This window comes from Hyperolius riggenbachi, chromosome 8 (genome assembly GCF_040937935.1).
Source record: "Hyperolius riggenbachi isolate aHypRig1 chromosome 8, aHypRig1.pri, whole genome shotgun sequence".
Lineage (NCBI taxonomy): Eukaryota > Metazoa > Chordata > Amphibia > Anura > Hyperoliidae > Hyperolius > Hyperolius riggenbachi.
In genome coordinates, this window is record NC_090653.1 from 158,059,249 (window position 1) to 158,071,161 (window position 11,913).

General features: G+C 42.1%; 1 protein-coding gene across 1 annotated transcript; it reads right to left on the reverse strand.

Annotated features, from left to right (window-relative positions):
• Nucleotides 1–808: 808 nt before the first annotated feature.
• On the reverse strand, nucleotides 809–11,576 carry LOC137528360 (cis-aconitate decarboxylase-like). The gene is made up of 6 exons (XM_068249651.1): nucleotides 11,513–11,576; nucleotides 10,266–10,320; nucleotides 8,009–8,196; nucleotides 5,279–5,383; nucleotides 4,992–5,197; nucleotides 809–2,147 (listed from the first exon to the last, which is right to left on the reverse strand). Exons 1-6 carry the CDS (start codon nucleotides 11,531–11,533, stop codon nucleotides 1,226–1,228), a joined length of 1,497 nt encoding a protein of 498 aa, XP_068105752.1. The 5' UTR covers nucleotides 11,534–11,576; the 3' UTR covers nucleotides 809–1,225.
• Between the last annotated feature and the right edge of the window lie 337 nt (nucleotides 11,577–11,913).

Consider the following 11,913-nt stretch of genomic DNA (forward strand, 5'->3'; position numbering starts at 1 on the left):
TTTCAAACAAGCTTTACTTATCTGACACAATGCAATCAGAGGCAAAGGGTCACTGCCTCATCCATCCTCCACCCCCTTACCTAGTGTGTCCCCCACTACCCATTCGATTGTAAGCTCGCAAGGGCAGGGTCATCCTCCTAATGTTTACTGTTTTTATCACAATATTTGTGCTGCTTGGAACTCTGTTGTACATTTTGTTAGTATATCTATGTTCCCCTTGTCGTCTTATTGTGCTTTATAAAGCGCTGCGGAATATGTTGCCGCTATATAAATAAATAATAATAATAATAATCTGACAAGTGGTGACTTTACCACTTGTCAGCTGCCTGTGCCTAAGACTAATGAGGCCATGAAATCTACCTGATTTCTTAGAATCAGGTCAGCAGCAGAGATGCTAATAATTCCATCTTACATGCAAATTCAATGCAAATTAAACACAACTTGGATTTGGGCCAATTGACACGAAGGGCATTTTATTGGCCCACTTCCAAGCTGCACAAAATTTTCATGCAAATGAGAATTATTAGCTTCTAGCTGATCATTTCCGTTCAGCAATGGCAGCTTTCATACTCTCTCAGTAACAGTCTATATAAACCTAGCAGGTGCCTTGAGTCCTGCCATCTGTGGGTATTGCTATTAATTTGAAAGTAGAGTCTTCCTTTCAAGCAATGCAGCTGTAATGGAGATAACAAGCTGCCACCATGGCAATATGCAGCTGTGCACCAAGGACTGAATTCTGCTCACACAACAAACCTCCTTTTTGAAATACCCCCCCCCCCCCCTTCCTCTCTAAACTTAACCAGCTCGGGACCACCAAAAGTTAAAACTATACCACACTTGTGGCTGCCTAAGCATGATAGGGCAGTTTCAACGGCTCAGCTCCTGTGCACAGGACGCAATACCGCATCCCCACCAGCACAGATCTCTTCTGTCTAAAGGCAGCAGAGTTCCATACATCAGTCAGAAGCCATTTTGATTGGCTGCTGACATCCTGATCACAGTGATCAGGAAGTGTAAGATTTAAAAAAATGAGCTGGTCCTTAAGGGGCTAGAGCATGTTCAACATGGGTTACAAAATATCTTTGGAGTGTTTCATTGTATAATGCACTTAAGTTTATGCTTTCTTTGAGAAAGATTTGGTAATATGGCTGTTATATGAAATAATGTTAAGTCCTACTTCAGGGTCCATTACAAACTGCATGACTGTTTACATTTTCTCCTTTTGTTACTGGAGCAGCACAGGTAACTGGGAGCCATCTGTAAGGCTTTCTAGGTTGTCCACCAACTGTATAACTTCTTGGATTTGGTCTTCTTGGATGGCATGTCTGGCATTGGTCAGGAATTTATTCAGCAGAGATTCCCTGCTTAGGGGTTTTCTCCAGTGACCGTAGAAAGTGTCACATTTACCACTCATGACATCTCCATTCTTCAGCAGTAGAGCCACTTCACCATACATCTTATCAAAGTTGGCCTCATTGTCTTGGGGATGCTCGATCACCACTTTGCTCAATAGAACATTGAGCTCTTTGCGAAATATGTTGTCTTCATGAAAGGAACTGATGTTAACCTCACCATCCAGGAGAGCTGTACAAGCATTGAACTGGAAAGAGTGACGAGCCTCATGTTCTGAGTCTGGATAGGGCCTGTTAATGTATTTTGAGACTGGGATTCTGAGAACAATAGACTGAATGGCAGATGGATCAAAAGAACCATGAAGATTAATAACTCTGTTTCTGACTGAAGTTGCAGCGTCGGCGATCCAGTGCATTCCCAGATGTGCTGGGAAAGACTTGAATGCAATGTCTTGCTTTTCTAGCAGAAATTCATAGCTATCTCCTTGCAGCAGGAGTGGTTTAGGCTGGTAGTCACCATAAAATGCACTAAAACCAGCACAGCCTGGAACATCATCTAATATAAGGGAATTGGCCTCCATTCCTCTAGCTGCCAGAATAGCAGCTTCAAGGCCCAACCTTGTAGCATTGCCAATGTGTAAAGGCTTGGCCAGTGTGGCAGCATTGGCCATGGGGGCACCAGCCAGGGAGGCAGCAATTGCCAGTGCATGAGTACATTGATCTTTATTTAAAGAAAGAAGCTTGGCTGATGCTGCAGCACTTCCCATGGTTCCCACAACAGAAGGTGGATGGAATCTGTAATAAGAAATGATGAATTTATTGATTTGGGTTACTTGAGAGAGTTCATCAAGTGAGTGAGCATGTATATTCATGAACTGAGTCTAACAATTCCAGCAGATAGGAAAAACGTGTTCTGTATATTAAGAGTGCGGCTAGAAAGGAACTAGTGTCCATTATATGTTATCATTTTACATACATTTTCATGTATTTTAGAGCTTCCTCTTTTTTTTGTATGGACAGCTCTACAATACAATTGAAAAAACACTTGCCATTCTATATTATACTAGCAAACAATGTAATTTATATTACACACATTTTTTATATATTAAACTACATTTGTGAGTATTACTTGGGTATTGCGGGTGGTGCTAATTGGGCAACTTGCGCTGTTAGCGGTGGTAATGGTTAAATTCCTGTGTTCGTTGCCTATGTACGGCAATCTTACAGAAAAGTGCTCATAGGGCGTAATGCACTTCAGCAGCGGCTGAAGAGTCATCAAATACTACCTTTGCCGGGAGCCAGCGACGCATATACAACAAACTTCTTCCTGTCCTGCATTACAGCTCACTAGGGGGCGCTGTTACTGTGAGCTGGAACGCAAGAACTGGAAGAAGTAAGTAGATGCAGCACGTGGGTCCCAGCAAAGGTAGTAGTTGATGACTCCTCAGGCGCCGCTGGTGCACGTGCTGCTGCGTCCCCCCTCCGCCTGGCTACCTATACTGAGGCATCTATTCATGCCTATCTATACTGAAGCATCTATCCCTGGCTGTCTATACTGAGGCACCAATCCCTGGCTGTCTATACTAAGGCACCAATCCCTGGCTGTCTATACTGAGGCACCAATCCCTGGCTGTCTATACTGAAGCACCTATCCCTGGCTGTCTATACTGAGGCACCAATCCCTGGCTGTCTATACTGAGGCACCAATCCCTGGCTGTCTATACTGAGGCACCTATCCCTTGCTGTCTATACTGAGGCACCTATCCCTGGGTATCTATACTGAGGCACCTATCCCTGGGTATCTATACTGAGGCACCTATCCCTGGCTGTCTATACTGAGGCACCTATCCCTGGCTATCTATACTGAAGCATCTATCCCTGGCTGTCTATACTGAGGCACCAATCCCTGGCTGTCTATACTGAGGCACCAATCCCCGGCTGTCTATACTGAGGCACCTATCCCTGGCTGTCTATACTGAAGCACCTATCCCTGGGTATCTATACTGAGGCACCTATCCCTGGCTGTCTATACTGAGGCACCTATCCCTGGCTGTCTATACTGAGGCACCAATCCCTGGCTGTCTATACTGAGGCACCAATCCCTGGCTGTCTATACTGAGGCACCTATTCCTGCCTGTCTATACTGAAGCACCTATCCCTGGTCCCTGGCTGTCTATACTGAGGCACCTATTCTTGGCTATTTATACTGAAGCACCTATCCCTGGCTATCTATACTGAGTCACCTATTCTTGGCTATTTATACTAAAGCACCTATCCCTGGCTATCTATACTGAGTCACTTATCCCTGGCTATCTACAGTATACTGAAGCACCTATCCCTGGCTGTCTATACTGAGGCACCTATCCTTGGCTGTCTATACTGAGGCACCTATCCCTGGCTGTCTATACTGAGGCACCTATCCCTGGCTGTCTATACTGAGGCACCTATCCTTGGCTGTCTCTACTGAAGCACCTATCCCTGCCTGTCTATACTTAGGCACCTATCCCTGGCTATCTATACTGAGGCACCTATTCCTGGCTGTCTATACTGAGGCATCTATTCCTGCCTATCTATATTGAAGCACCCATCCCTGGCTGTCTATACTGAGGCACCTATTCTTGGCTATCTATACTGAAGCACCTATCCCTGGGTATCTATACTGAGGCACCTATCCCTGGCTGTCTATACTGAGGCACCTATCCTTGGCTGTCTATACTGAGGCACCTATCCCTGTCTGTCTATACTGAGGCATCTATTCCTGCCTATCTATATTGAAGCACCCATCCCTGGCTGTCTATACTGAGGCACCTATTCTTGGCTATCTATACTGAAGCACCTATCCCTGGGTATCTATACTGAGGCACCTATCCCTGGCTGTCTATACTGAGGCACCTATCCTTGGCTGTCTATACTGAGGCACCTATCCCTGTCTGTCTATACTGAGGCACCTATCCCTGGCTATCTATACTGAAGCATCTATTCCTGGTTATTAGGGATGATCAAAGATATGCAAATTCGTCCGAGTTGATGCAAATGTTTATGCAAATATATGCAGATTAAAAATGGACAATTTAAAACCTGGGTCCATTTTAAACAGCATACATTTGCATAAAAATGTGCATAATTTTGGAATAATTTGCATCTCATTGATCATCCCTACTGGCTATCTATAATAAAGCACCTATTCCTGGCTACCCACTGTATACTGAGGCACCTATGCCTGGCTACCTATACTGAGGCATCTATCCCTGGCTACCTATACTGGAGCCACCTATACCTGGCTATTCAATGCAGGATGGGTTGGCCCTGGTCCAAACAAGAACTGTTGGGGTACTTGAACTTGAGGACTGAGTTGAGAAACCCTGCTCTATAATGCTTTTTTTATCTACATGGATGATTCTGCTTTTCTTCCTCTCATTTGAACATATGCAGATTGCTAACATCGCTGGGTGGGCAGGAACAGCACTGACGTCACTCAGCAGAACAGCTCTCCCCCCCCCAGAGACCAGATGTGGGTAGATAATACAGATATATGCGATAAACCCAAGTATAAAGTGTTACCAGTCACTAATAATGCCCAATGACCAAGTCATAAAATAATCAAATATAGTAATTACTGAAGAAACATTTTCCACTCACTTTTTAGGAATCTTCTTTGCTTCACTGGAGAATGCCATCAGTCTTCCTTGTATTTCTATTCCCACATTGAACGCCATCAGTAGTTCCTCACCAGTCACTTGCCTGCTTTGTGAAAGCATTTGTGTCAGTGCCAAGAGGGCAGGAAGCACAGCGCCAGAAGGGTGGGTTGCAGGATGCCAGGTGTCATCAAAGTCCATGGAGTGAGCCTGAAAATACAACAACCAGCTTAGATATGCTGCACTGTCTTCTAAACCTAACATTGTAACATTACTGACAGATACACTTACAGCTACTCCATTCACATAGGAAGCCAGGGTTGGAGACAGCTTTACACTTTTTCTTCCATACACAGAACAATGGGCAGGATTGTCAACAACCGAAAAATGCAGATCCTGAAAAATATATGCATTAAAAACCAAATGCGTAAAAAAATATGTTACCGAACTTGGACTCAAATATGAATTACTTGTTTCATGTATTTCTACAGTGTATAAAGTAAATCGATAGTGCTCCACAGAGTACATTCTTCACAATTCTGAGTTGATGCAAAATTATGCAAATTTTGTATGCACATTTATGTAGCTTGAAAATGGAATGTAATCCTGCCAAGGTGGAGTTCGATTGGTCTATTTTCAAGCCGCATAATTTTGCATGCAACATTTGCAAAGTCCTGCATCAACTATTACTTGCATGTCATTATGCATCTTTATTCATCATCATCCATCACTATCAACCAGAACTATGAGGCTGGGTGCACACATAACATAACACGAAAGGCTGCGTTTTATGTCATGTTTTCATTTTATGTTGTGTATGTTTTTTGTTCACCTTTGCTGCTTTTTTTTTCTGCATTTTTGGTGCGTTTGCGGGTTTTTTACAGCAGATGCGTTTTTCAAGCGTTTTGCGTGCGTTTTAATGCGTTTGCGGTTCGCATATACAAAACGCATATGCGTTTTTCATGCATTTTTATATTTCCATGTATACAAATCACTAGGAAGACAACAGAAAGCGGAAATACATCACAAAACAATTTTTGGGAGAAAAAATTAATACAAAAACGCATACCATTGCTTTCCCATTGACTTATTATGTGCGTTTTTGCACATTAAGCAATAAAATCAGCATTTTTGAAAATGCACGCATATAAAATACATATGCAGTTTTTATATGCGGTTATTCCTGCGGCCCAAAGACTTCCATTAGCGGCAAAATGCAGCATTTTCCGTAACGCTAGCATTTATGCTATGTGTGCACCTAGCCTGAGTCAAAATTCACAATCATCAGTCTACACTGTAACATTGTGAGATGTGGAAATGTGTAACAGGAAGTATATCAGAAACTAACATTATGGCTTTATTAAAGCCCAGGGCTGGTACAGGAAGTGAAAGGGCACATCAAGGAATAACAGGTCTTCAGCCATCAGGGAATCTGGATATCTCTTCCAGCACTACATTTGTGAGTCTGGATAGCCCAGGTAAGGTTTTGCTTTCAGCTTGCTGTCTGTATGTCCGAGTACTGATGGCACATGTAAGTATTAGCAAAAGACACCAAACTTACAGAAGGGATCTGAGCATGTTTATAGTTCTTGTAAAGCTGTTTTACAGTAAATGCATTGATCCAGTTATACAGCTGTCTAGAGTGTGAGAGGAGGATGGTTTAGTGGGCAATAAAGGGGCTTTATAAACAATACAGCGCTGTGAGGTACAGTATAAAGACTGATAGGATGCATTCAATAAAAAACTATGACTAATGGTGCGTACACACCTAATAACTGACCCGATCCCCTTGAGCGAGATCGCTGGCCTGGCCTGTACAGACACGTCTAAGCTGTGTAGCTGACCTGTGTTGCTATGTGGGGGGACAATGGAGCAGCCTGTGCGTGACGTCATGCGGGGAGCGTCGTCATCAAAGAAGTTGGCCTTCGCTTTGCCAAATCCACTGGGCAGATCGCTTGCCGAGCGGACGTCTCTGTTTGGGGGCCTTTATCCACAAGCCTGACTATTGGCTAAGGCGGTCATGATCGGGCGCCTCAGCCGACTTTAATCAGGTGTATGTACGAAGCTTAATGGATGTTCCTCCAAATGAATGTGAATGATAACTATTGTCTGGATTTTAGGCAGAAGGTCCCAGCATACCCAGAGTAGCACAGGTTGCTATGTAATTATTAGTCGTGCAAGTTTTGAGTCATATTTCCTTGAGGCCGGTTAGACACTGCATTTTAGCATCAGCGTTGCGGTGCATCCACCACACTGCACCGCCAAGAACAGACTTTCAGGGAATACCGTGTTACTATGCGGCAGGGGCGTAACTAGGTCCCCCCAGGCCCCCCTGCAGAAATTCTGAGCGCCCCCCCCCCGGGGCCCACTCGGGGCCATTTTGGGGGGCTGGAGGGGTCGCAGCATGAGGGGGAAAGCCATGCTGCACTTCGGCGGGGAGGAGGGATGGTCCCCCCCCTCCCCACCTCGGTCTCTCCCCTCTGCACTCCCTTCCAGCATCAATATCATTGTGTGAGCAGCGGCAGATACATACCTTCCGTGCGCTCCAGCGAGGACGTTCCTCTCTTTCTAGCCTCTGACGCGACTTCCTGTATAAACAGAGCCATAGACCCTTGGAGCCATAGACCCTTAGCAAGCATGCAGATCAGATGTTTCTAACTTAAGTCTTACAAGATTGCCACATGTGATTCAGACACTACATCAGCAAAAAAAGATCCACAGAACTGCCAGGCAACTTGTATTGTTTAGAAGGAAATAAATATGTCAGCCAATATATCCCTTTCATTTCAGATGTGCTTTAAGTATCTGTGCAGTTTTAGAACTGGATACAACTGCTACAATTAGTTGCTCAATACAGTCTCGCACTTGGGTAATAACCATTATTAAAACTGATTGCTTTGCACAGTTTTTTGTGAATATAAACCAAGTAAAATAAAACATCCTGCTTGAAATACAATATTGAGTCTGAAAAGTATGGATAACTGGTTCAATATTATTAATAGAGTAAATATTAGTAAATACCTGACAATATTTCAGCACAATATCAAAGACGTGAGTTGTGCTTCCAATCAGGCCAACTCCAATGTTGTCCAGGATCATGCGCTTACTTCTGTGACGCACAATATCAGAGAGGTGTCCCGGGCGTACGCCATGGATGAAGGAAGCAAAGCTGTTGGTAACTGTTTCTTCTAACTGGTTCCCCACAACCACTGAAACAAACATGTAAGGTTATTATGTCTTATTATGTATGGAGATAAAGTCACCAGTTTCAAAACTGCCTGTAATTATACACTTTGTTTTAGAATGTCATAATTAAACAGGGGCTATTTTTACATCCCTGGTAAACTCTTCTTCACTATCCTATGTACTACTGTTTGTATAAAACATTTTTTGTCATTTTTATAAAAGTATATTAAATCATCTTTGAGGTTTTGTTTTTTTTTTCAAAGTAAATGAAAGCAGCATCTCAAATCTTTTCCTGCATGAGCAATGTTTAGTTTTTTTTTTGTTTGTTTTTATAAATGCACATATATTATGATTAGTAACAGAAATAGTTTATTTTTTTTTCCTTTTCTTTCTTCAATTCTTTTTTGTTCAATGGCCCCTTTAACCTCCTGGGCGTTACGCACGCCGGAGGGTTTGCATCCGGCAGTCCCCCAGGGTGATTTTAAGTGATTGCATTGTTGTAACAACTTTAGCTAGCACTAGGCTAGCTAGCAGTGGTGGCCGGCATCCTCCGATTACTTTTGATTCCCCCCGATCGCTGCTAAATACATTACCCAGCCTGGATCCAGCGATCGGTGCAGCCACCCCGGACAGCTCCGCTCTTCTCTATGGGGAGGATCGAACATGACGTCATAGAGAGGACCGGAGATGTGCAGGGAGGCTGCGCGGTCGCTGGATCCAGGGGGGGGTAATGTATTTAGCGGCGATCGGGGGGGGGGGAATCAAAAGTAATCTGAGGATGCCGGCCACCACTGCTAGCTAGCCTAGTGCTTGCTGAAGCTATTACAACAATGCAATCACTTAAAATCATCCTGGGGGACTCCTGGGAACAGCACAGTGTCGGGCATACCGCTAAGGAGGTCAATGTGTAAGGGCCTGAGCCCACTAACGCAGTTGTGCGCAGTTGAACGCAGTTGTGTCCGCTTTTCAGCATCTGTAACATTGATGTGTTGCTGAAAAGCAGACACAACTGCGCACAACTTCGTTAGTGGGCTCAGGCCCTAAGAGACCGCAAGCTTTGCTTTTGCAAGAACAGTATTTCCCCTTGTCTTTCCCCTTGTTGCCAGCGATTAGCCAGTGGTGGAGTGAGGAGTAATATCACACGATTGGAGACAACAATGAATGGTCGGTGATCATTCCCTGGGTGTTGAGTCAGGGAGCTGCAGCATGGCCACAGAGTTCTGAGTCTGCAACAAAGCAAGCAGGCACACAAGAGGAAACCGAATCAATGTCCCAGCAGCACAGTGCATACCATGAGAATATTCATTTAAGGCCATGTTTGTTTCCATGTATGCAATTTTAGCCACATTATTGGCAACAAGTGCGATGAAATCTGTATTGACATCAAATGCACTTTCTGATGTTTCTGGCTGAGGCTGAGTCAATGCGTTGCTTGTTTGCATGCGAGCTACATCTTGTCCGGCAGTAAATGTCGTAGAGAAGCCTGTGTGGACCGGCCCTATTTCTGGTCCAATGTTGCTGATGTTTGAAAACAGCACAAATAGTGAGGTGCTCTTTTTTACAATATAGACAAAAAACTATTTTCTAAGGCAATGAGAGTGTGATAAATCTATTGGACTTTTAACGTGGCAGGATGAAAAGTATTTGTAAAATGTCAGTCTAACAATTTTGTAATACAGGGTGGAGAGAATACTTCCACCTTATTCATTATAAGCAAACAATCTTTTACTTGTTAGCTACCAGCCTATCACACACATTGCAATACACAGATATGACCCTTATAGCTGTGTCACTGGGGTGTATTCACTAAACTGCGGTTAGCAAAATTACGTGCGCAAGGTCTGACCGCAGGAGTGGAGTGGAGTAGAATGCATTGCATGTAATGCGCTGTGAATACACCTCACCATCACTAAGGGGAAAACTGACTGAATGTGAAACTACCAGGTTTACTTGTATAGCCTGAGTTTATGTCATAATTATCTGAAACAAGCTATTATTATTATGTATTCATATAGAACTGACATGTTAATATTAAATGTCGAATTACTTGGCCTGATGCATATTAAATATAATATTTGTTCCCCCAAATTACCTTTCACAGCTGACTTGTGAATCTGCCTTGACAGCTGCTGAAGCTTCTTGGTGCTCTGTAATGATAGGAATCATCTTCTTCATCATACACATTTTTAGCATTTATACAGTCATTTTACTGTAGTTGTACAATAAAGAGGTTATAGTTTTGGCTCCCCTGCAGTTGGTAAATTGATTTGATGTAGTAGCCTCCATTATCACAGACACATAATACTGCTCTATTGAATATGTATCACTGAGTAAGTTTCACAATATAACCACAAGAGGTCACTCTTACAACTTAATTGTTTGTTGCTTATACACTTCATCACATGTAAAGGTTCCCACAAATAATCCAATTTTACCTTCCAAGCAACCATCTGATTGAACCAATTGGATCAAACCAGATACTGGTGAATGGTGATGGTACCAGCTGACAACAAAGGATTGGATTATCGATCTGTTTTCTCAGATCAATTCTATCTGCAATAATCAGATTGGTTATCATTTTTATTCCATTCATGGGCCTAGTCAATTCCTCCTGATTGCAATTATCAGATCGGAAGGTCGGCCGTTCTGTAAAATTGGATCGTTAGTGGGCACCTTTCGAGTACGGTGTTTTTATTTGTGTAAAATAAACAGTAATGTTTATGAATTAATTACAAATCATGGATTATTATTTATTATTATTTTGTATTTATATAACACCAACATCTTCTGCAGAGATATACAAATTATATATAGTTATGTCACTAACTGTCCCTCAGAGGAGCTCACAGTGTTATCAGAGGAGCTCACAGTCTTATCAGAGGAGCTCACAATGTACCGGTAATAACAATGATCACGAATTTCTGCTGCTTATAACAGGAACTGCAATAATGGATTACTAATATAAAAATCTAAAATTGATTTAAATACTAATCAAACTAAATAAAAGTTGCGCTCCATTTTTTTGTGTGAGATAAATCATTTGCATGGTTTCTTCAACATTTCTAAACATTTGTTTAAATATAATATGATTTTTCTGGAGGTGATCGTATTCTTACTCTTTATAATTTTTAAAATAAAAAATATATATAACTGGATTATTTTTTCCCGGAAATATATTTTCTATGATATTTATCACTTGATTCTGCTTACATTTTTTTGGGAAAAAAAAACAAAACACCCACAAGCTCTACTATAACTTTTAAAAAATCTTTAAACCAATTTCTTTTTCTGTTTTTAGTTTTCTAAAGCCTCCAGATTCCCATGTTTATAATTACTTACGTGAACAGCTCTAGAGAACATCTTCAGTCGGATGTGTTTTCGGATGTCTGCTGATAATCTGACTTGCTTTCCCAAGTGAGTCTAAGTTTGCATTGTAAGAAGGGGTTTTTATTTACTGTGAACACAAACATGTTTACATCATTTTTTACATCATCAATGAAAAGGAAAGTAGGCAGTCCTACATAATTAGGTTACACCCAGGAAACAGGTACATTTTTCCCTGGGAATTTTCCTCTTTAGTGAATGACAGCATTATGTTGCAATGACATTTGGAATGTTGACTCAAAAATGAGCTTTGCCTCTCAGAAATACATTCCATTGTGAAAACAGCAAGAAGGAGCTATAATGGCAATAACAATCTTATGATTTCACGTCATATATTGCCGTATCTGTTTTGAACA